This window comes from Pan paniscus, chromosome 10, assembly GCF_029289425.2.
Source record: "Pan paniscus chromosome 10, NHGRI_mPanPan1-v2.0_pri, whole genome shotgun sequence".
Lineage (NCBI taxonomy): Eukaryota > Metazoa > Chordata > Mammalia > Primates > Hominidae > Pan > Pan paniscus.
Genome location: NC_073259.2, coordinates 114,825,311 through 114,851,753, shown reverse-complemented (window position 1 = coordinate 114,851,753; position 26,443 = coordinate 114,825,311). Strand labels below are relative to the sequence as shown.

The 26,443-nt window shown below is 41.1% G+C and overlaps 1 protein-coding gene across 9 annotated transcripts in view; it reads right to left on the bottom strand.

Annotated features, from left to right (window-relative positions):
* Window positions 1–26,166, bottom strand: part of RIC8B (RIC8 guanine nucleotide exchange factor B) — a 117,568-nt gene extending 91,402 nt beyond the window's left edge. For 2 of the 9 annotated variants that reach the window (XM_014347331.5, XM_055096078.2), the window contains exons 1-2: window positions 20,950–26,165; window positions 11,747–11,794 (exon numbers count right to left, since the gene is read on the bottom strand). In XM_014347331.5, the coding sequence (XP_014202817.1) occupies window positions 11,747–11,794; window positions 20,950–21,033 (132 nt within the window). In that variant the 5' untranslated portion in view covers window positions 21,034–26,165. Of the gene's footprint in view, window positions 1–11,746; window positions 11,795–20,949 lie in introns of all 9 variants that reach the window. The other 7 variants (XR_008620483.2, XM_055096080.2, XM_063593620.1 and 4 more) reach the window with 7 other exon arrangements.
* Window positions 26,167–26,443: the final 277 nt, after the last annotated feature.

The following is a 26,443-nucleotide window of genomic DNA, read 5'->3' as shown; positions in this document are numbered from 1 at the left end:
TTAAGAAGAAATTACTTAGGCAGATAGTGAGGGTACGGAAGTCCTCGGTAAGGTTTTCCTTTTAATGAAAAGCAGCCCCAAATTATTTTCCTTTCTAACAAAGAACAGCCTGTAAAATCGAGCTGCAGACATACATGCCGGCAGTTGTGCCAATCATATTCAAGATGGTGGCTCCATCTTCCCTTCTCTTTGTCAGCCACATGTACATTAAGGAGCAGACAAGACAGTGCTGGCCAATGGGAAAGTTCATTTGCATAATAAGATGAGGTTGGGGCGGCCAGCCCTCCCCACACTATGTAAACATCATACCTGATCGAACCAGTCTGTGAGCCCTATGTAAATCAGACATCACCTCCTCAAATCTGACTATAAAATCTGGCACATCCGTTGCTGGCTCCTTTTTCCTCTCAGAAGTCCCCTCTCTCTCACTAGAGAGAGAGCTGTTTTCTTTTCTCTTTCTTTTGCCTATTAGACCTCCGCTCCTAAACTCCTGGTGTGTGTCCATGTCCTAAATTGTCTTGGCGTGAGAAGACGAACCACGGGTATTTACCCCAGACAACGTAGCTACTTCACTATTCCCTTCCCCCTTTTTCTATAGTATTATTGTTATATACATCTATAAACATTACAAATCCAATAATACATTATTATAATTATTACTTTATAATTTTGTCTTTTAAAGAAGCTGGGAGAACAAGTATACATTTATAGCTTTTGATATATTAGCCTTATTTATCATTTCTGGTTTTCTTGATTTGTTCTTGTGGATCCTAGTTACCATCTGGATTTGCTTCCTTAGTTCAATACAGCTTTGCTCCCATTCACCATTGTGCTGTTTTTGGCAAGTGTATTACATTTCTCTATATTATTGACTGAACAATACATTATATACATATTGTTTTATACAAATGCTCTTAAAATCAATTAACAGAAAATGGGAGAATTATGTATTCATACTGACTTCTACAATTACATAATTAGCTTTACAGGTACTCTTTATATCTTCACGTGGATTCAAAGTACTGTTTAGGGTTACTTGCTTTCAGTCTAAAGAACTTGTTTTATTAAGTCTTGTAAGGTGAGTCAGCTAGCAACAAATTCTTTCAGTTTTTTGTTTATCTGAAAATGTCTTTATCTCCCTTGCAGTGTTAAAAAATAGCTTTACTAGATACAGGATTCTTAGATGAGGTTTCTTCTTTAAGCACTTTCAATATGTTATCCCAGTGACTAACATTTCTGATAAGTCAGCTGTGAATCTTATTGACCTTCCCTTGTAATGATGAGTCATTTTTCTCTTGCTGTTTTCAAGATTTTCTCCTTGTCTTTGGCTTTTAGCATTTTTACTATGATGTATTTATGCATCTCTTTGGGTTCACTGAACTTCCTGGATATGTAGGTTTCCAATAAATTTGGGAAGTTTAAACCATTATTTCTTCAAATATATTTTTCTTCTCCTTTCTTTCTCTCTCCTCTCCTTCTGGTATTCCCATTATGTGTAGGCTGGTATGTAAATGTTATTCCACAATTCTCTAAGGCTCTCTTCGTTTTTCTTTATTCTTTCTTCTGTTCTTTGCCTTGAATATTCTCTATTGCTGTGTCTTCAGGTTTGCTTATTCTTTCTTCTGCCAGTTCAAATCTACTGTTGAGCCCCTTCAGTGAATTTTTATTTCAGTTATTGTACTTTATTCAACTCCAGAATGTCTATTGGGCTCTTTTTAAAAATAACTTCTATCTCTGTATTGATTTCTCCATTTTATGTGACTTCATTACATCTGTTACTTCTTTAATCATGGGTTCCTTTAGTTCTCTGAATGTATTTAAAATGGCTACTTTGAAGTCTTTGTTAAATCCAACATCTGGTCGTACAGGCAGTTTTTGGTGCCTGCTTCCCTCCCCCACCCCCACCCCGCCCATGGAAACTGGACATCTTGTAACAACTCTAGGTATTTGCACTCCCTTCCACCCACCTTCTCCAGGAGTTGCCATTGTATTTGTTTATTTGTTTAGTGACTGGCTAAATTATCTTAGCAGTCTATTCTCTCTCTGCTTCCTTAAAGTGTGAAGCCCTAATGTTGCACCTTATAGGGCACACCATTGGGTATGCCCACAGTTGCACTGGGATGACAGTGGCTTTGGCAGACCCCTCTGACTTTCTCTTTTCCTGATCACACACAGCTCTTATGTGACACTAATTGCTGGTTGACTGATCTACTGTCTTCAAAAATGTCCTGGGGCAAAAATTGCTCCACAAACAGATCCAATCTTTTGAAGGGATAGTTCCTCCCAGCTACCACTTTCCTCCTTTCACTCTAGCAATCTAGCTCAGTTATCCCATTCCTCCTAGCAAAGTAGCTGGCCTTTGGGTTAACCTATATCTCCAATGACTGTGTTAATGTCACCCCAAGTGCCTTTCATCACAACCTGCACCCTTAGGCATGAACTTCTCCATATTCTGTGCAAATGAAGTCAGTTCCTTTGAGGAGACATTCAGCACTCTCTTTTATAAGGCTTGCTTCTTCCCCTGGACAAAATTTCTGAGCCCTGGTGCTGATGCTGGGGGCAGAGACAATGGTATGCTTCTGTGTGACACCCTCACTTTAGGGCTGACAGCTCAACTGAAGTAAAGGTACAGCAACCCTTGATCTCCTTGGTTTGCTTTTCCTGGGGTGGAACCATGTTCCGCCACCAGGATGACTGTGGCCCCGGTATTCTCAGCAGTGTCACATCCAAGGTACAGCTGCTATCCCATAAGGAAGGGCAGAATGGAAGGAGGTAAGACCCACCTCTCAGCTACACTTATCCAGAATTTAGTTTCAGCAACAGGTAGCTGGGGGCAGGATGAGAAATGCTGACATTCCATCACTCCTGTGAAGACAGCACTCCAACTGGGACTAGAGGGAAAGGGAACCGTATATTCTTCCCTGCACCAGTTTGGAGAAGAGTTCTATCTCACTTAGCCAAGAGAAGAGAGGGAGAACAGGTCTTGGTTCAAATAACACAGACTTTCACTTTCCTTGCTTTTTTTCCTTAGAGATAGGGTCTCACTCTGTCACCCATGCTGGAGTGCAGTGGCGTGATCATAGCTCACCACAGCGTCAGATTCCTAGACTCAAGCAATCCTCTCTCCTCAAGCCACCCAAGTAGCTGGGATTACAAGAGTGAGACACAGCATCCGCCCCACTTTTCTTACTTTTAGATTTTTTTGAATAGGTGTTTCTTCATTGACTGTATGCCTTTGGGACTATTTCCAGACTTTAAATGGTTGTTCTTAAAAATAATTTTTACCAGTTCCATTAGGGAGCAGATCTGTAGAGATCTTCACACTGTCATGGCTGGAAGCGGAACTTCTTGATGAAATCTCTATATGAGAAAATGCACCTGAAACTCTAAAGTACAAATCAGAGATAGTATTCTTATTATCCCAGACAGAAATCTTAAAAAGTGATCCAACGATCATGTATAGACTGCCATACCTGTGGCTTACTAAGTCAGGGCTGTCCTGTCCTTGCTTTCTAGATTTACTCCTCCAGTGCCATGGAAAACATCTAAAACTAAAAGTGGAATTTGGAATGAAGTTTAAATTGTTTTTTTGACCTACCGTGAAGCATTCATCCTGCCCTATGATACAACTCAGACCTAAGTCAAGTCTTGTGTCAGATTCCAGCTGGACAGGAACTTTAAAAAGTAAAAGGTTTAGATGTACTTTTGGTATTGTGTGCAATTATTTTAAAGAGATGAAGATGTTGAAAATTACTGGTTTCTAAGTAAGAACTGTACTTGCACTATGTATCAAAACATTCCCTCAAGCAAAGACACCAAATAAATTTTGAGTCAAATTTGCAAAGCATACAAAGCTTATTTTATTTTAGTAAAAACTGGAGTGTGACAATTTCAAATGACCAAAATAAGGACAAAGGGCTTTTAGAACAAGCATCCATTCCTCAAGCTATTCCAAAGCATGGATTCACAGTCTAGGATTAATGATTCTATTTTGGCACATATTCCTTGGGGGAATCTAATATAGAAATTTACCCATTCATTTTCTATAGTCCACAATGGCAAGCCTCAGCATGCATCTATAATTGAGAAAGTGCCAAACCAAACACCATGGACAAAAAGCCAACTTAGGAGCCAAGGCCTAACACAAGGCCAGGAATACAGGATTTACTGAAAAAACATTTGTGGATTACAGAGATCTCTAATATGCTAAATACATTTGTGTCTGGGGGAAAAAAAGAAAAAAGTATTTGAAATGGCAGAATGAACTTTTGTGTTTATATATATTTCACTCCATAAACTGGCTCTGCTGATAATACTGCCCCAAACTGAGTAAGAGTTTTTTATGCTCTCCCAAAAGGAATACGTAATCAAGAAGGCCAATTTTAGAGAAAATACATGATTTGAAAAAAGAAATATTAGTCCTTCGCTTATAACTCCAATCACACTATTGTAACAGTATATTGTAACGTTATAATTATATAATGAACCTATGCTTATATCATTATAATCTATTGTAATATAAAAGAACAGTTTAAAAAACAGAAAAGAAAAATATCCACAGTAATAACTATTCAGGTGGCTGCCATTTATCTCCTTGTCACCATTTTTTCTTTGTATGGTTTTTATCAGTTTTACGTGGCTGTGATCATACTGTATGCATACTTTTGCACTGTATCCTGCTTTTTCAGTGAACAACATGAGCTGTGCTTGGGATTCTACTTTATAGCTAAAATAATATAGAACACAAAACCAAACAATATGTACAAGTCACAGGAATTCTGGCCTCCACTCACTCACCAAGTTCTTTTCATTCAGTTAACAAGCATTTATTATAGGTGCCTATTTTGCTGAAAATATAAAGTAAGCTAGAGTTCTTGTCCTTAAAGAGCTTGCAATCTCAACTTGACAATTACCTTACGGCTTCACAGAAATATGGGCTGTGTGAATTTGAAGGTAATAAAATATGCTTGATATTTGGCTACTTTTAACTTTACTCTTTTGAGGAAAATTACTATATGCACAAAGATTTATCTCAGACAACTGAAATTTTCCACATTTGATAAGGCTGTATTCTTATATGTGAAAGAGCTGGAAATCTTTTAATCATTTTATATGTCTCTTCCAAAACTTATTGCAATTAGTACTCTTTATTGGTTTTGAGGTCAGTTTTGTTTTAAAGCTTTTTGTTTAAGAGCTTTCATTTCCTCAACATGTGAATTTTCAGATTATTCATTATATCCTCCCCCCCAATCCTACATATTTGCATGACATATTTGTTTATGTGCTGGTAGATAATCACAGCCTACCAATTTAGGTACAGAATATAAAGCAAATGCTTCAATAAACACAGGTGCTTATATCTAAGTATACAATGATCCACATGCACCTGGAACTATTTGCATTATATGCACAAACATTAGCCGTTGTATCTGACTTTACTTCTCTAGAAAAATGTAAGCACTTCTAGTTGCTAATTTCCTTTGCTATCTTCCAACTTAAATCTAGTTACCTAAATGGTTTCTCAAGGTATAAAATGAGAGAAAACAAGGTACTGGATCATAATTTCAAGCCTTCTGAAATATACCTCAATGGTAATAAGAGGGAGCTATTGAGCAGTGAGCAGTGAAGGAGCTGCACATAATAGATAATCTGCTGTCTATGTGAGGCTGAACCACTAACTAGTGGTGTGAGTGTTAGCAAGCTGTCATTCATATGAGCCTCAGTTTCCTTATTCATAAGATAGGAATGGTGATATTCTTACCATACTTACAGCATTACCGGTAAGAAGCAAATCTTTGTAAAACTGCAAAACACTATATAAGTGTCAGGAATTAGGTCTAAAGATCATTAATTTATAATTATCTCCTAAAAAGCACAGTATAATCAAGTTTTTTTTTTTTTGAAGGGCACTGTTCCCTTACACTTACTTCTAAGTTGTCACAAAGATTTTTCATATAAGAGGGGTTAGTGTTTTTCAAAGAGATAGCAATGTAGTTTACCAAAAAATGTCCCGCTGTTACTAAGTAGTTGCTGGCATAGAGCTCCAAAAACACATTTAGGAAAGAGAACGAGGGGAGCGATATGGTTTGGCTGTGTCCCCACCCAAATCTCATCTTGAATTGTACTCCCATAATTCCCACATGTTGTGGGAGGCACCTGCTGAGAGATAATTTGAATCATGGGGGCGGTTTCCCCCATACTGTTCTTGTGGTAATGAATTAGTTTCATGAAAGCTGATGGGTTTATCTCATTCTCTCTTGCCACCACCATGTAAGAAGTACCTTTCGCCTCCCACCATAATTTTGAGGCCTCCCCAGCCATGTGGAATTTTAAGTCCAATTAAACTGCTTTTTCTTCCCAGTCTCGGGTATGTCTTTATTAGCAGTGTGAAAATGGACTAGTATGTTAAGTTGGTACCAGTAGAGTGGGGTGTTGCTGAAAAGATACCCGAAAATGTGGAAGCAACTTTGGAACTAGGTATCAGGCAGAGGTTGGAACAGTTTGGAGGGCTCAGAAGACAGGACAATGTGGGAAAGTTTGGAACCTCCTAGAGACTTGTTGAATGGCTTTGACAAAAATGCTGATAGTGATAAGAACAATAAGGTCCAGGATGAGGTGGTCTCAGATGGAGATGAGGAAACTTGTTGGAAGTGGAGCAAAGGTGACTCTTGTCATGTTTTAGCAAAGGGATTGGTGGCATTTTGCCCCTGCCCTAGAGATCTGTGGAACTTTGAACTTGAGGTAGATGATTTAGGATATCTGGCAGAAGAAATTTCTAAGCAGCAACACATTCAAGAGGTGACTTGGGTGCTGTTAAAAGCATTCCACTTTAAAAGGGAAACACAGCATAAAAATTCAGAAACTTTGCAGCTTGACAATGCAGTAGAAAAGAAAAACCCATTTTCTGAGGAGAAATTCAAGCTGGTTGCAGAAATTGTGAAAGTAACGAGGAGCCAAATGTTAATCCCCAAGAAAATGGGGAAAACATCTCCAGGGCATGTCATAGGTCTTAATGCAGCCCCTCCCATTACAGACCCGGAAGCCTAGGAGGGAAAAATGGCGGGCCCAGTGTCCCTGGCTGTGTGCAGCCTAGGGACTTGGTGCCCTGAGTCCCAGATGCTCCAGCCATTGCTAAAAGGGCCCAAGGGACAGCTCAGCCCATGGTTTCAGGGGGTACAAGCCCTAAACCTTGGCAGCTTCCATGTGGTGTTGAGCCTGTGGGTGCACAGAAGTCAAGAATTGAGGTTTGGGAACCTCCACCTATATTTCAGAAGATGTACAGAAAGGCCTGGATGCCCAGGCAAAAGTTTGCTGCAGGGACGGGGCCCTCATGGAGAACCTCTGCTAGGGCAGTGCAGAAGGGAAATGTGGCTTCAGAGCCCCCACACGGAGTCCCTACTGGGGCACCGCCTAGTAGAGCTGTGAGAAGAGGGCCACCATCCTCCAAACCCCAGAATGGTAGATCACTGACAGCTTGCACCCTGCACCTGGAAGAGCCGCAGACACTGAACACCAGCCTGTGAAAACAGCCAGGTGTGGAGCTATACCCTGCAAAGCCACAGGCGTGGAGCTGCCCAAGACTATGGGAACCTACCTCTTGAATCACCGTGACCTAGATATGAGACATGAAGTCAAAGGAGATCATTCTGGAGCTTTAAAATTTTACTGCCCTGCTGGATTTCAGACTTGCATGGGCCCTGTAACCCCTTTGTTTTGGTCAATTTCTCCCATTTGGAATGGCTGTATTTACCCAATGCCTGTACCCCCACTGTATCTAGGAAGTAACTAGCTTGCTTTTGATTTTACAGGCTCATAGGCAGAAGGGACTTGCCTTGTCTCAGATGAGACTTTGGACTGTGGACTTTTGGGTTAACGCTGAAATGAGTTAAGACTTTGGGGGACTGTTGGAAAGGCATAATTGGTTTTGAAATGTGAGAACATGAGATTTGGAGGGGCCAGAGGCAGAACGATATGGTTTGGCTCTGTGTCCTCACCCAAACCTCATCTTGAATTGTACTCCCGTAATTCCCACGCACTGTGGGAGGAGCATGGTGGGAGATAATTTGAATCATGGGGCAGTTTCCCCCATACTGTTCTCATGGTAGTGAATAAGTCTCACAAGATCTGATGGGCTTATCGGGGGTTTCCACTTTTGCATCTTCCTCATTTTTCTCTCTTGCCACCGCCATGCAAGCAGTGCCTTTCACCTCCCACCATGATTCTGAGGCCTCCCCAGCCACGTGCAATTCTAAGTCCAATTAAACCTCTTTTTCTTCCCAGTCTCAGGTATGTCTTTATCAGCAGTGTGAAAACGAATATAGGGAGCAAACGAATTGGGCAGTAATGTGACTTCCTTTTATTTTCTGAGTAGGCTTAAGGTACAGAAATGCCTATATTCTATATGTCTCTCCATTAAGAACTTGAAAAGCTTATTAAGGTATAGATCCTTCTGAGCTGTCCAATAGTTCTGATGTCTAAGTCTAAAAAGAGCCTTAGGCATGAAAGAGTCACAAATGGTTTTAACCCCTGGAGACTTCACAGAAATGAATTTGTTTGTTGATGTTTTCCCATTAATGAAGATTACCTGGCTAGGTCCCTAATGACATTTGTTTATAACAGACCTCCCAGAAAGCAGAAACCTACACACTGTAACTGGTAATAAGCACTATAGAGTAGTTACTCTCTTCAGAAATCTAAAACTCAGAAAAAGACAGTACTTTGAAAATGTTAGTTTTTTTCTACTACCCTATTGGAAATAAACACATTTTATTAATAACTGTGAAAGAAATTTCTCCCTTTCACCTGAAATTTATATGGGGTAGGAGACTCTGTCTTAATATGCTTGTTTTTACCAGTAAAAGCACTACCAAAGACTCTAATGTCAGATTTCTAAGGCACCATGAATCTATGGATATAGTATGGATCTTCCAATGCAATTAAATAAATAGCAGCTGGCTTCCTAGCCTGAATACTTATCATGAGTTTGTCAAACAACATGTTCTTTTTAACACCTTGCTTTTTTTTTTTCACTCTCTCATTAGCACATACAGCGAATCTCTTTCTACTACATCATAATATTCCATAATGTAAATGAGCCATAGTTTCTTCAAACACTCCTTAAATGCTGGACACTTGTTTCCAATCTTTTGCTATTATGTACAATGTTTCAGTGAATAACTTTGCTTACTTGGGGTTCAATCTATCTGCAGAATAGATTTCTAAAAGAGACACTTCTTGGTGAAAGAATAAAACGTATCTGTAATTTTGGTAGACACTGCCAGTTTCTTCCCCATAGGGATTGTGCCATTTTGCACTCCCATCAGATATATGAGTATTTATTTCCTGAAGACCATCTATAAAAATACACATTGGGGCCAGGTGCGGTGGCTCACGCCTGTAATCCCAACACTTTGGGAGGCCGAGACGGGCAGATCACGAGCTCAGGAGATTGAGACCATCCTGGCTAACACGGTGAAACCCCATCTCTACTAAAAATACTAAAAATTAGCTGGGCGTGGTTGCGGGCGCCTGTAGTCCCAGCTACTTGGGAGGCTGAGGCAGGAGAATGGCATGAACCTGGGAGGCGGATCTGGCAGTGAGCTGAGATGGCGCCACTGCACTCCAGCCTGGGCAAAACAGCAAGACTCCGTCTCAAAAAAAAAAAAAAAAAAAAAATACACATTGGGCCAAATGTGGTGGCTCACACCTGTGATCCTAGGGCTGTAGGAGGTCAAAGTGGGAAGATCCCTTGAGGCCAGCCTGAGCAACAGAGTGAGAGCCCGTCTCTACAAAAAATTTAAAAATTGGCTGGGCATGGTGGCACATACCTGTATTCCTAGCTACTCAGGAGCCTAGGGCGGGAGGATCACTTAAGCCCAGGAGTGTTACAGGGGACTATAATCATGCCACTGCACTCCAGCATGGGCAACGAAACAAGATTCTGTTTCTAAATAATTTATATACTTTATACACACACACACACACAGAGAGAGAGAGAGAGAGAGACATAGAATACACATGCCTGGAGCTCACCTCCCAAATTCTCACTCAGTAGATAAGAGGTTGGGCCTGAGCAGGGCTATTTTGAAAAAGCTCTCCAAAGAGCATATCCCTAGTTGAGAATCCCTGTTCTAAAAAGGTATTCTAGTCTTGGTTACATTGTTCAAATCCAAAAGAAAGTCAGAGTTAAACCTTTAATCTACAAAATTTATATTCCATGGTCACTCATCCAATAAATACTTTTTGAGTGCCTATGATGTGCTGGGCACTCCAAATGTCAAGTGTATAGAGATAACAGTGTCTAACATCAACAGATATATAATTAAGAAATAAGGCATAAATATTAATTTAGAGATTTATATAGAGTATTATGAGAATATTGAAGAGGTACTTCACCTTAACTGGAATGTCAGAGGAGGCTTGCTGAAGGAGGTGCCCCTGAGGTGAGTAGGGATTCACCAGGTGAGAAAAAGAAGAGGTGTACAAGAGGGAGAGAGCACTCTAGGTAGAAAACAATATATTGCAAAAGTAGTAAGCAAGAAACAGAAGGGATGTGGATGTGTGCATAACTGGAAACATTTTCTATTTCTAAAACACAAAATACAAGGGAGAGAAAAGAAATAAGCTGCGAAAGTAGGCATATATCAGATCACTGAGCACCCAGCATGTCATGTTAAGAAGCTTGAAGTTTATTCTGTAGGTAAAGAAAGTCAATGAAGGGATAGATGAAGGGTTTTAAGGCTAAGGATGACATGGTCAGATTGCTATTTTGGATTTATGGATGCCAATCTACTAGAAAAGCATGTAACTGGAAAATGAAAGAACAGTCAGGAAACTGATGCAGTAATCAGATGTAGGCCTGAATTAGAGCAGAGGTTAAGGAGAAAATGGATGGAAGAAATCTGAAAAGGTAAAATGAGCAGGACACTGATATTAGGTATGGGGATACAGGTGAATGGAGGAATGATTTCAAGGCACTGTCAACCCACTACTAGCAAAATACTGGATTTAAGCTATTTTTCTAGCAGCAGTGATAGATTTACACTGATTCAGTCATACTCTCTTGTTTGGTTCTGGCATTTGTATAGCCAGGGATAGATGTACGGAGTACAGCAAGACACAAAGGCAGGGCCAGGCATGGTAGTTCACACCTGTAATCCCAGCACTTTGGGAGGTTAAGGCAGGAGGGATCACTTAAGGCCAGAAGTTCAACAGACCAGCATGGGCAACATGATGAGACCCTGTCTCTACAAAAAAATTTTAAAATGGGCATGCTGGTGTGTGCCTGTAGCTCTAGCTACTGGGAGGCTGAGGCAGGAGGACTGCCTGAGCCCAGGAGTCTGGGGTTACAGTAAGCCACTGCACTCCAACCTGGGTGATAGAGCAAGACCTTGCCTCAAGCTAAGTTTTGTAATATTAGCAATGGATTTTGGGCAACCTGGAGTCTTGCCACTAAACAGTCAGTCTTTGGGAGTGAGTAGATCTGGGGAGAGACTCCTCTGAATCCCTCCCACTCCCCTGATTTATACAAGTGTTAATAGTCCTGCGAGGACAAAGGAGGAAAGAGTTACGTGTAACCCAAACTAAACCTAACCTAACCTTTCTTCTCAGGGTTCCTAAAAAACAAAATGAAGGAAAACAAGAAACCAATCAATAACCATCAGATGAAAACATGACCACTGCTTAGAAAGTCCATGAATGCAATACACACACACATAAACATTCACAGAGCAACACCAAGGCTTACCTTTCTTTTATCTTCATCTGTTGATTCAAATTTGAAAGTAGCCCTATGCTGAGGGGGAAAAAAGGGAAACAATGTCATTTTAAATACATGTATTTTTTAATTTTGGCTACGTTTAATAGCATCTAAAATAATGTCCCTGTAAAAAATTTTGCCTTCCCGTATCTCAATATTCTTATTAAAGTAAGGGAGACAGGCATGTAAACAAATAGTTATAAAGCAGTGTGAAAAGACTACAGCAGATATATATACAAAGGAGCACAGCAAACCAAGCCACTAACTGCCCAGGAAAATCCGGAATGGCTTTCACAGAATACAGAGCATTTGTGTTGGATCGTGAGGGATAAACAGGAGTTTGCCAGAGGCAAATGGAATGCATTCCAGGAACAAAAACAAAGGCTCGAATGTGTGAAACTATATGATATATTTGTGAAATAAGCAACTTTGTGAGACTGGAACACAGGACATACGTTTGGGGTGGGGCATGGAGGAAGATGAGAATGGAAAAGTAGACTGGACAGTGATTTGGAAGGGCCTTCCGATGCTGCTGAGTTTATACTTTCTTTTTCATATGCAATAAGAAATCATCAGAGAACTGTGGATAGGGAAGACTTGATGGTTTGATATTTCAGAAAAGTAATTCAATAAGAATAAGAGTTTAAATCATGGTGGCTCCACCACTTACTAGCTGTGACCTTGAGCAAGTAAACTCTCTGGAACTGAGTTTCTCATCTGAAAACAGGGTGTACCTAGTTCATAGAGAGACTGTGACAGTTAAAAAAAAGCTAAGGCATGTATATAAAGCACAATCTCAGTGCTGGCAAGTAGCAATACTCAGTAAATATTAGGGATATAATGATGATGATGCCAATGATTATGAGGAAAAAATAACTGGAAAGGCAGAGAGTGTCATGACTCTTCTGCAATGATTGGCAATACTATATTTTCTACTCTGTAGCTGAAGTAGAGGGGAATAGAAGACAGAATAAGTTGGCTTGCCCATGATCACAGAAAGAACAATGGTACCCCAAAAATAGAGCACAGAATTCCTCATTCTCCTCTGAAGTTTTATTCAGGAGAACCAAGTACTCTTAAGAATTCTAAGCCTTTCTATTAAAAAACAAAAATCTCCACCAAAAATCTCTCCACTTTTTCTTTTTTCTTTCTCTCATTAGCCACACTGACAAATATTTACTGGCAACCCACCAGGAGTGAAGTACACTGAGTACTAAAGATATCATCATCACAGGTGGTTCTGTGTTGACATCTTTGTAGAAGCAGCAATTTTTTAAATTAAAGAAGATAGAGAAATGTTGGCAGAAAAGAAGTTCTGAATGTAAGAAATGATCAGAGGGAAGACTCAGAGGTAGGAGAGAGTGGCCATTTGAGGGAGGGAGGCTGCCTCGAATATAGATGCAAAACAATTAAAAGGAATGAACTCAGGTGGTAAGGGCATGGATTTTAAAATTTACACCTGAATTGGCAAATAGGTGACAGGCAACCAGGGGAAGACTACGACGGAGGTGTGACCAGCATTCTGGTAGAACATTTTGGGCGGTAGCTCACAGGCCAGATTAAAGGAAAGCAAGACTAAGGACATAATGCCCTGTGAGGAATGGACATCAATAATCCAGGCATGATACTCCTGGTGGCAGTATAAACTGACATAAACCTTAAAAGAGAAAGTGATTTGGCAACAACACATATTAGAAGACATAAAAATATTCATATTCTTTGACCCAGAACTCCTACTCCTAGGAATTTATCCTACTGATCTAGAAGGAGAGAATAATTATATGTGTATCACTGCAGTGTCATCCAACATAGTGGAAGAAAAAAAGCGAGAACTGGAATAACCAACAGGAGACTGATGGAATGTTATGCATGTGACAGTATTCTATTATACATAGTATATTCACCTGACAAAATATTATGTAGCAATTTTTTAAAAAGAAGACTCATTGTTGGTATATTGTTTTCATAATAAAATTTTTTTTAAATAGATAATGAATAAAGAACAAGAAAAAGAAAGAAGGAGGAGAGGAAAGAAAGATTGTAAATCTGAGGGCTATACTTAGAAATGTATAGACCTGAGGTTTAGTGAAAATTAACATTAGACTTAAAAGTGCCAGATATCAGGTTAAAGTTGTAAACTAAAGCTCCATAAAGGTTCAATACAAATGAAAATAATCGCACTAAGAAACCAAGAAAGCCTATTTTTTGCCATTATATGTAAAATGCTAATTCCATAAATTATCTGGAATAAATGTACCTACTTGTTAATATAACGTTTCTTCTAAACTTTTTTTTGGCATTAATGGTAAGGGGAAAGAAAAATAAATTGCCTTTTGGAAAGACACTCAGTAAGTTATAAGTGTCTTTTAAACAGTTCCTCTGTAGAATTAATCTTTTAAGGTGGGAATTCAGAATAGTACCAAGGTCTAATTATTCTGTTGCTCTTAATTAGAAAATATAATGGTCTGTGAGGCACTACAAATTGAATCTGGAATGCGCCAATCTATTCAGAAGCTCAAACCTCTAAGAGTGTTTGGATCCAATAGATGTTGGCTTCTATAAACCTGGGTTCTTTTATCCAACTTAGATCATACTTAACTTATTCAGTACCCCTATCTTTATTCTCTCCCCTTTCTAAGGCTGAAATGGGGAAAGAGAGAACAAGCATTTCCAGCTGTACATGTATTTCTAGAACAGTTAGCCAACAGTCAGCCATCTCACCTTCTTTACATGTTTAATTTCCAGAGAAACAGGAGCAAAAAATCAAATATAAAGAGTTAAATTGGCCGGGCATGGTGGCTCACACCTGTAATCCTAACACTTTGGGGGGCTGAGGTGGACAGATGGCTTGAGACCAGGAGTTTGAGACCAGCCAGGGCAACACGATAAAACCCCATTTAAAAAAAAAAGAGTTAAACCATTGTTCAATTTAGAGATCAAGCAAGCTAACAGCTCAGTGACACACCAGACTATTATGAGGACTCTCACTGCAGGTTTCATACTCCATGAATAAGCTCTAAAAAGCTCAGGATCAGAAGTCAGACAACCTTGAGTTTGAGTCCAGTCTTACTGCTTACTAAAAGTGTAAACTTGGTCAAGTTATTCAACTTTACTACCTATCAAATTTTCCTTATTTTTTATAAGCATGGCACCTTGCACACAGTAGTGTTCAATGGCCACTACTGTTATTGTTGAATAACCTATGGTGTGGCATCTGGCCAAATATTGACCTATTAGAGAGCTAGGAATAATTTCATAGATTTCTAAAGATACACTCAAACAGCACTACTACAAGGGAATAAACCTAATTGGGTGGTGTATGTTGTGCTGTTTCATGAACACAGATTGCTTCTACAACTTAAAATCAGAAACAAATTATATAACATAATCTGGACATAAGAACAAAGTATAACAAAGGAACAGCCCACTAAACATGCTTCTCTGCAAGAACCCACAGAGTGAACTCAAAGAGTCAGAGCCCAACTTCCAAAGTAGAAAACAAAAAGTTCTCTTACATGGTCCTGGATATTTACATACTCTATTCAAATGTAGAGGCTATATTTATAGAACTGTCCCAATATCAGGTTTCTATGAATCAGGTTCTTCTAGCACATGAATGAAGACCTCACTGCCAGCAGTCTTGTTTTCTTCTCCTAAGAGGACTATACTAGAGACCTACCTATCTGTCTGTATCTTAAATACCTTTCATTTGGCCAAAAACTTGCCATACTTCAAAACTGGAATGCTGCTGGAATTTGCTATGTATGGGGTAGTCATACGTCCAGGTGGCCTGCAGGGCCACCAAGCCACCTCTCTGGTTATCATCATAGTTGATGAGTCATCTATTAAACGAGGGGGTTGGGCCCTATTATCTTTGAGGCTCCTCTAACATAAATAGCCTGCGATGTAAAGAATCATGATACTACTCCATACCTCAGGGCCCTTAGTCACAGTTTGTTGTTGATAATCATGATAATGATGGCAACTAATCTCTCTACTAAATGTGTTATTAGAGAAGTCCTGAGGGCTGGGCACTGTGCCTCATGCCTGTAATCTCAGCACTTTGGGAGGCTGAGGCCCAGAAGTTCAAGACCAGCCTAGGCAACATGGTGAGACCCCCAACTCTACACACACACACACAAAAAAAAAAAAAAAAAAAAGAACAGGCCTGTGGGGGAGCAAGAGCTTGAACAGTCTAGACTGGAATGACACATAATTCCCCAAATTAACAGTTCATTCTATAACTAAAGTTGAGGCGATTAGGACCCAACAGTAGCCAAAGGATTCTGTATCTGTGGATTCAACCAACAATGGCTTGAAAATATCTGAAAAAAAAAAAAAAAAAAAAGTTTTTTTGTGTGTGTCTGTGTTGAACAAGTGCAGGCTTTTTTTTTTTCTTGGCATTATTCCCTAAATAATACAGTACAACTATTTGTATACCATTCACATTGTATTACGTATTATAAGTAATCTAGAGATTATTTAAAGTATATAGGAGAGGCCAGGCATAGTGGCTCATGCCTGTAATCCCAGCACTTTGGGAGGCCCAGGTGAGTGGATCACTTGAGGTCAGGAGTTCATGACCAGCCCGGCCAACATGGTGAAATCCTGTCTCCACTAAAAATACAAAAATTAGCCAGGCATGGTGGCACACATCTGTAGTCCCAGCTACTCAGGAAGCTGAGGCAGGAGAATCGCTTGAACCTGGGAGGCAGAGGCTGCAGTGAGCCGACATCAAGCCACTGCACTCCAGCCTGGGCGGCAGAATGAGACTCTGTCTCAAAAAAAAAAAAAAAATGTATATAGGAGGATATGCCCAGCCAGGCTCAGTGGCTCACGCCTATAATCCCAGCACTTTGGGAGGCCAAGGCGGGCAGATCACCTGAGGTCGGGAATTCGAGACCAGCCTGACCAACATGGTGAAACCCCGTCTCTACTAAAAATACAAAATTAGCCGCGCATGGTGATGCATGCCTGTAATCCCAGCTTCTCAGGAGGCTGAAGCAGGAGAATCATTCGAACCCAGGAGGCAGAGGTTATGATAAGCCGAGATTGCGCCATTGCACCCCAGCCTGGGCAACAAGAGCAAAACTCCATCTCAAAAAAATGGAGGGTGTGCCCAGATTATATGCAAATACTACGGTGTTTTCTATCAGGGACTAAAGCATTAGAAGATTTTGGTATCCACAGATTTTGGTATCCACAGGAGATCCTGGAAGCAATCCCCTTTGGATATTGAGGAATAATCGTAGTATACCACTCCTGAAAAAGAAACTTTTTCTGTGCTCAAAAACACAGAAGAGACAGGGTAAAGGCAACATAGCCCTGCAAAAAGATCCCTGGATATGGAATCTGAAGACCAGGTCTGCCATTTCTTAGCTATGTGACCTTGAGCCTGTATATAGAATACTTCCATCTCCCTCATAAGTTTTAATATAAGAGGATTAATATAAGAGGAATTAATATAAGATGACATACGAAACGTGAAAATGCTTGGGATAATACATAGTACATAGCAGGCACTCAATAAATGTTAACAGGTGAATTGAGAGGAGATAAAAACAACTGCTCCTCCCATTAAACAAACAAACAAACAAAAAAACTTGCCTATGCTGAGACCTATGCTGTGTCATGCCCTTGACAAACAGACAAGTTTCATTCTTTCTGGGATAGATACATATTTCCTCTCTCCAAGATAACAAAGGTCAGTGAATGAAGCAAGAAGGCTTGGAAATGAGAATCTATATAACACAGTAGAAATTAGATGTTTCCCAGAGCCCGACAGGTATCTCTAAAAGCGGTACAAGGTACAATTTTGCTACCCATTAGAAAAAGAAGGGGAAGAATGGAGCATATTCCCAAATTTTAATATCGTGCTATCCCAACTCATGCCACGTTTAATTTTTTTGTTCAAAGCTAACAGTTATGGGGTGCCTCCTCAGTGGCAGGCACTGTTCTGTGTGCTTTACACATGTAACTCATTTAATCCTGACAACAAACCTATGATATAGTTACTATTATTATCTCCATTTGGCAGATGAGGAAACTAAGCCACAGCAAAGTTAAGTAACTCGTTTAGGGTCACACAAGCCATTAAGTTGAGGATCATAGCCAGGCTGGCTACAGAACCTGTGCTCCGGCCACACCTCTTAGGTACCCTGGTCATTATAACTGTAACTTACTGAGTGCTTCCTAGGTGCATTGTGCCCAGTGTTGGCATTATATTTCATTTAATGTAATCCTCACAATAATTTAAGAGAATGGTGATATTATCCCTATTTTACAGGTAAGGCAACTGAGACTCACAGGCTTAATATAATTTATCCATAGTCATAAAGCTAATAAATGGCAGAGCTGGGATTTGAACCAAGTTTATCTGATGTCAAATCCCACCACCTTTCTACTACACTTGACTGCCTCCTTTCAAGGACTAGCTTTATTAGAGGTATAAGGTAGCATAAAGAACCTCTCCACTACTCTCCCAAATAATGAACCGGTCTCTCTACAGCATTCATGTCTCTCTGTTGGACCCCTCAATACCCTATAATCACCTCATAATCCAAACATTTCTCAAATCCATTTTTCCAGATAAGGAAACTGAAGTATATGGTACCCAACTATTTTTTTCAGGGTTCCAAATTCCATATACCATAGAGCTGGGCAATTTAATTCCACCTCCCCATTCTTACTGCCTCAACCACTATGATCATACATTCACTTCCTATTCATCTGCTCTCAAAATCTCTCCCTTTGAGGGGCAAAACCTCACTGCAATATGATGTTCAGCCATTTTCTTTGTATTATAATCAGCCCTACTATACTGGCCCTACTACAGTCAGTATTAAATATGAGAGCTTTCTCGCCAGGCACAGTACCTTACACCTATAATCGCAGTACTTTGGGAGGCCAAGGTGAGAGGACTGCTTGAGCCCAGCAGTTTGAGAGCAGCCTGGGCAACATAGTGAGACCCCATCTCTACAAAAAATGAATTTAAAAAGTTAGCCCAGTGCTGTTGCACGCACCTGTAGTCTCAGCTACTTGGGAGGGTCGGCGGGGGGAGGAGATGGAGGCTGCAGTGAGCCGTGATTGCACCAGTGCACTCCAGCCTGGGTGACAGATACAGACTCTGTCTCCAAAAAAGAAGAAGGGAGCGCTTTCTTCTGAAAGAGCTAACTGACCCAGTTCACATCTAGTCAGAGCACTCTCAGGCTTGATCCCAAAATTACAAGTGTTTGGGAATCTTTTGAAACACTTCAGATACCACCTTAAGCAAGACACACCATGCAAAACAACCTTAAAAACATTCCCAATACAAAAGGGGAGCTGGAGATGTTCAGGATTTAAGCTCTGACAGCATCTGGCCAGGAGTGGTAAGTAGATACCAATCTGGAGGGAGACCAATGAGAAGAGATAAATTGGAGGAAGCAAATCTGGAGTCTAATTAGTTTAGCCATAAAGGGAAGGAGAAATATTAAAGAACGTGATTATATCCAGTTGAAGGTTTTTCCTCCTTCCTCCCCTACAGAAACAAATTCCTATTTATTGCTGGGTATCTGGCATATAGTAAGTGCTAAATAAACATTAGTTGATTCAACAAATGGCCAAGTTCTCTTTGCATTTCTTGCTTCTGAAAATCAGTTTGAAGCTGCCTTATATCTTTTCTGGAAAGCAGTAATAAATCGGGTTAAATCATAATCTCCACAATATGCACAACTATGCATTGAATGAGTTATTCCTAAATTAGGCAGACATGTTCAACAATAAAGCGTATCAGAAAGTGAAGGAGCTAAGATATGAATAGATAGAACCTATGAATCTTCCCAAGGAAAGCAACACAGTACGGCAGAAAGAGCGCTGGACTTGGAGTTGGACAACCTAAATTCAAATCTCAGCTCAATCTCTCAGTGGCTGTGTGGACTTGGGACCACATTATCATTCCAAATTTTATCATTTGTGAATTGGGGAATACCATCACTCTCCTCCCAGGGTTGTTGGGAAGATTAAACGGGAATTCAGCCACCAGTATGCCATTTCTGCCCCGGGTGGAAAAGATTCAAAAATAAGACACAAATTGTCAGTAATACAAAGTGGATGGATGCAGTGGTGGACACAAAGCAAACACTGAAGGGGAGACGATGTACGGGGGCAAAAGAAAGAAAAACATTAACAGCTAGGTTGTGACTTGGTGTTGGGTGTGTTTTCACAGAAGGGAGTCGCCAGTCATTCCTATAAAGCAGTCTTCTAAACCAAAGGATAAAGGTGTGGTAGGCTATCTTTTGAAGTGAGCATGTAAAATTCCTGGAAGGAAAAGTAATGAAGAGCTAACGGTTCTTGGAAAGAGGTTCTGAGAAGTGACTGGGATTTATAACAAGATACTCTTTTACGCAGAGTTGTAAAGTGGAAATAACTAAACTGGAGTACCAGCTCCAAGTATGACCTTGGGCAAGTTACTTAACCAATCTAGAGTCTCAATTGCAAAATGCAGATAATACCTCACAGGATTGCTGTAAGATTAAATGAGATAATGGATAGGAAAGCTGTTAATGCGATACAAATAACAGGTATCATTAGGAGTTACATTCTCCACCCACTTACAACATTATATGTCCATGACCTTGGGCGTGATTTCAGCTCTTTGCACCTCGGTTTCCTCATCTATAAAATGGGGAGGATGATACCATCTACCCTATAAACACTCTGAGGATCAAAGGAGACCATAGATGAGACATCAATGCCTTGAAAACCGTACAGTGCTAAAGGTATAGAAACTGCCATCGTTGCTGATACATCTGATGCATGTCACGGGCCGTGTTTATGCAGGGAAGCACGTATTTTTATGCTATACAGGTGAGGAAGCCTCTCATGCATTTATGCATCCAGGAGTGGGGCACGGGGCACAGATGCACATCTACGGATTCCGGGGGTGTGACTTGCACGCTTGAGAGGAGGACCGGAGGTCAAGCTGCTGGGCCAGGAATCAGAGGAGTGGGCGCTACAGTGGGGGTAGTGGGATGCAGGATGCATGGATGGAAAAGGCTGGGGGCACAAACACGCATGCCCAAGCCGGAAACGTTTTCGGGGGAGAGCAATGCGCATCCCCGGAATGAGGGGGATGGGGAAGGATGCGATGTGCAAGCACGGAGGGCGGCCCGGGGGTGCGATACCGCACGCCCGGGGCCAGGACTCTTTACCTTGTCGCTGTAATCCCTCAGGACCCGCTCGATAGCCCCTGCTTCGCCGGCCCGGACGATGTAGAGGGCGCGCTCCTCATCCATGGCCGCAGGTGCGGGGGAGCCGCGGCCGCTCTGCGCGCCCAAGCCGCTGCCTCCAGGTAAACGCCTCGCGCCCCCGCTCGCTCCTTCCCAGCTTCCTTCCTTCCCTCTTTCCCTCCCTCCGTCCTGCCTCCAACCCGCCAGCCTCCGCCCGGGCCGGCCCGACGTCACCGCCCCTCAACTTTCACCCCGCGACGTCACCGCTCCCCCAGCAACCGGCGCCTCACGGCCGCCCCCGACAAGGCCCAGGACTCGGTCGAGGCCTGGCTAGCGGACCGAGGCGGAGTCAGGCCCAAGGCCCTGCTTGCTCTCCTGCCTCTCCCTCCCTCGGAGAACTGTCCAGTCTTTTAAGGGGGCTTTCGCAGACTGAACCGTTCTTCTTTCCTGACCCTCCTCTATGAATCATTCTCAAAGGACTAGAGCAACCCGGCTCTTCCCCGCCCATCTATGAACCAGCCGCTAAATGGACTGCAATTCCCTGCATGCAATGGGGCTATCCCGCTCTTCCATCTAATTTACTGGCGTGCCGAATGGCATGCTGGGATTAGTAGTCATCCAGCCGGAAAGACTTCCCGCCAAGGGCATGCTGGGAACTGTGGTACCGCGAGGGCCGGAAACGGGAGTCTGGCGGCCGCCTGAGGCCGGCGGCGGGGAGACCGTTAGAGGGAGGGTCTAAGCGTCTGCTTCGGTTTTGTTCCTTATGTCGCTGACTGTCCTGCTCCAGTCTCGGCTGGCTGGGCTGGCTGGACTGGCCGACGGTCGCGGAAACTGCCATCCCTTGGTGGGAACTGTCAAGCACGGTTTAATTCCCTTTTCTCATTTAGCGGTTTCGGTCTCGGGAATTCCTTCCACCCTTATTTGCGTTCTTGTTATGTACTCAGCTACAGTAATGTGGGAAATAATCGAAGGCAGTTATCTGGATAAAAGAGGACTCGGCGATTTTCTGCCTTAATACTAATCTCTAGCATGCATCTCGTGCCACCGGGGCTCCAGACTCTCTTAGGTAATTTCCCTATATCCTCTAATTATCCCAACACAAATTTTTGTGGAAATAAAAAGGAACCCGAATAGTTTCAGTAATTTATCCTAAGTCACACGGCCAGAGAATGGGAAAGTCGAGGTTTGAAACCAGGCCTTTCCCCCCGAAGCGGCCGCTCTGCGACCTCCGGGAACTGTAATAATACCGATACAGTAGCGGTGGTGGTGATGACAAAGGTTCCCATTGCCCCGGTGGTAATTACGTGTCAGGCACTCTGTTAATACTTCACCTGTGTTAGCTCAATCAATTTCATACACATTCATTCAACAAATATTTGAGAGCCTGTGCTGTGCCCAGGTGCTGTTAAATGCAGTGTGGATACAGTGGGCCCAAAGTAAAGTCCCTGCCTTCATGGAGCTTCCATTCTAGTGAGCACCCATATGAGTTATTCTCATTTTAAGATGAGGAAACTGAGTCTTGGAGAGGTTAGTTGGTTAATTTATCAAAATTGCAGATTTTTGGAAACTGAATTTGAACTCAGAGCCTGTGCTCTTTCTGCTCTCCCAAGCTTTTTTTTTGATGGAAAGTGGATGAATTATCCAAGTAATTTCAAGTTTTCCATTCCAAGCAGCCTTTACCCATAATCATCCTTGATGTCTCCCCTACCAGTCTCTCCCTCTTGAGCTGTGCTGAAGAGGAACTAGAGGGGGCAAAAGTTTATTTATCTAATGATTGAATTTCTTCTATGCTGTGGTAGATATTCTGCTAGATACTGGGAATTCGGAAATAAGAACGAACATGGGACCTGAGTTTATGGAGCTTTTGGTCTTTCTGTATATTATACTTTCCATGCAGCAAACATTTATTGAGCATATTTGAGTCAGGCATTGGGGTAGGTGCTCTGTAATAAATTAAGTCAGAAAGATTTTAATCCATCTCTCCAAAAAGCACATTTTAGTAAGGTCATGGAATAGTTAGCTAATTTTCTAAGCTAATAGTAACATCTTGCGATTGTTTTTAACAGTTTACAGAACTTTTTAATACTTCTAATCTCAATGGATCATTGGGGAAGGTATTGTTCCCACTTTATAGATAAGAAAACAGGGTCAGATGAGTTAAGTAGCAAGAACTGGGACAAAAACTGAGAGCTGTTAACAAAGTATTTGTGTGCCTGCTCTGTGTCCAGTACAGAATTAAGTGCTTTGGGGGTATCCATATATTTATTTTTGGAGCAAGGGTCTCCCAGAGACGATATTAAACGAGCACAAAGTATCTTATTTCCCTAGAGATGTTTCTCTTTAGAATTCTTTTAGAAGGTCTCTGACATTTCAGACACATGTCTTTGAAGTGTCTGTTTGCCAGAAATAGGCTATGTTTTTAGTCTCCAACTCTGTACTTCTAAAAAGAGATTTAAAAAATGTAAAACCAGATGAATTAATGACTTGGGAAGTTGTACTTTAGTAATTTTAATTAAATGTTCGTATTCTGATTTTATAACTCAAAGGGATCTTTGACTCTAATTCAAGTCATCTTTTGACCACTGACGAGACTCTGGTTCCAGAAAAATTAAGTGGCTTGTCCAAGGTCAATAGCAGACTCTGGGAATGGAGCCTAGACTAGCTGAGTCCTAGGTCACTACATCACTTTACCTCCTTGAATATTAGTTACGGGATACTTTCAGGGACTAGAGACTCTAGTCCTGTTCTGACTTCACTTCCTGGTGATGCTTGAGTGGCATGATAGCAAGGAATTAATATTTAGAGCCTTGGTAATCAAAGCAACAAATATTTTTTCACAAGTCGTTGCTCATAGAAACAGTAATATAGTAATCCTAGATATATCTATGGATAGAGATTTTAAATTCTTAAAATATCTCCACGTAGATTATTTGATTTAATCCTTACTATAGCTGAAATTGCAAGGTCAATAAGAGGCACTATTTTCTTTTTTACAGAGAAAAGGGAAGTTCAGAGTATTGATTAGCTGGCTCATAAGCAAGGAAGTTTGCTAATAAGTGGTATAGTTAAGGGCTAGAAGCACCCTGGGCTCTGATAACATAAAATATTATGGACTTTCAGGTTAGGGCCAATGAAAAAGCCTGCAAATAGATACTAGTCATTTATTTTGGACTTTGATATATCCTGCTGTGGCATTTCCTCTTGCCATGACAATGGGCTAGTTGGAATGTGCCAAACCGAAGGTCTTTAATGAGTACCTGGTGCTAACAGTTTAAAATTCAACTGTTGTAATATTTTGAATACATTTTCTTTAGGAGAAAGCAGAATTTAAAGCCTTGGCAGTTTGGTCTATTGGCTACAGCTCCAGAACTGGAGTTCAGAGAATTCCACTAATTCAAGATATGACTTGTCACTCAGCAACCACCACCTCACTATGTGAGGCCACTCACTCAGCCTTTCTTGAGGTTTAGAAATTTAGAACTGAAATAATAGCTGGATTGTCCCACAGTGTCCTTAGCTGTTAAACTAAGGGATTGATCCAGATATTATTCCAGTTCTAAATTTTTCAGTTCTAAAATTTTGTGATTTTCGGAAAAACAAAACCACCTTTAAATATGCTAATTCTTTAGAAAAACCTATTATGAAGAGTGGGGATGTGAAAATCAATATGTGCAAATCAAATATCAATATGATATATGCAAATCATTCCTTGGGCATACCTCCAAAGATTCTGATTCAGTTGATCTGTGGTGAAATCTGGATACTGGTAGTTTTAAAAGCTTCTCAGTTGATTTGAATAAACAGCTAGTATTGAGAACCACTGGATCAATATTTTGATAGAGTATCTACCACTGAACTGGTTTTTTTGATAGACCCCCAAACTCATGTGCATGTAACTCATTAGTCTTTGAGAAATAACCTGACAATATGAAAGTTATTTTTTTGGCCGGGCGCGGTGGCTCATGCCTGTAATCCCAGCACTTTGGAAGGCCAAGGCGGGTGGATCACCTGAGGTCAGAAGTTCAAGACCAGCCTGACCAACATGGAGAAACCCCATCTCTACTAAAAAAAAATACAAAATTAGCCGAGTTTGGTGGTGCATGCCTATAATCCCAGCTACTCGGGAGGCTGAGGCAGGAGAATCGCTTGAACCTGGGAGGCGGAGGTTGCAGTGAGCCGAGATCGTATCATTGCACTCCAGCCTGGGCAACAAGAGTGAAACTCCGTCTCAAAAAAAAAACAGAAAGGAAGTTATTTTTATTTCATTTTTTACCAAGAATGCAGTCTCAGCCGGGTGCGGTGGCTCATGCCTGTAATCCGAGCACTTCAGGAGGCCAAGGCAGTCCGATCTCTTGAAGTCAGGAGTTTGAGACCAGCCTGGCCAACATGGTGAATCCCCATCTCTACTAAAAATACAAAAATTAGCTGGGCGTGGTGGTGCATGCCTGTAACCCCAGCTACTTGGGAGGCTGAGGCAGGAGAATCTCTTGAACCCGGAAGGCAGAAGTCGCAGTGAGCCAAGATTGTGCCATTGCTCTTCAGCCAAGGTGACAGAACGAGACTCTGTCTCAAAAAAAAGGAAAAGAAAAAAAAAAGAATGCAGTCTCCCTTTGATAGCAAAGTTACTTAACATAGTTTGATCTTTTAACACATATGTAGTGCTCACTGGAGCACAGCATTGTCTTAGATACCATAAAAATTTTTTAAATTTTTCTTATATCCTTTGGGGATATAAGAAACAACCAAACAATAATCTTTTTTACTGATAGGAAAAAACAAATTGAACATAGTACTGTGTAAATCAAAGCAAGATAAACATTAATGGGAAGGACAGTAGTCAGAGTAGCCTTCTTGAAGGAGGTGATCTATAAGGAGGGATGGTGTAGAGAGCATAGAGGGCTCCAAAACGGGGAAATGCTGTGAGAAAAGGTCAGGAGGCCAAAATTAATGAGACTCTTGTTGAGAAATGATACCAACTTGGTTGGACTTGAAAGCCAGCAATGGCGATTTCTTAGAGGTCAGTTTGGTCAGTGGGAAAGGAAAAGTTAAGTATGAGAGATGTTTCATAATCAATGATGACTCTGTAACCAGCCAGTCCAACTTCGACTTACAACATGTTGCATTCCTGAAAACGTTACCTTACAATGCTGTAGGACATAAAATTAAATAGAATTGGGAGACAGGAAGGGAGAGTCTGTTGCTGACTGTCTTCAGATCTTTATGCACATTATTTTATCTCTATCTCATAAAATTAGAGTCGGACTAGATGACTTCAAGGGTTTTTTTTCCAACTCTTAAAAATTTACTTGATTCAGCCTTTCAGCACCTTTATGAGTTTCCTCAGTAATATTCACTGTATTCTGATTGCTTAAATTGAGTCCATGCCATTAGTCCTAGGCAGATGTCCCTCTAGTTGTTTAATATTGATTGACTACCCACAGTGGGACTCTTAGATTAAGCACACAAAATGGGCTCT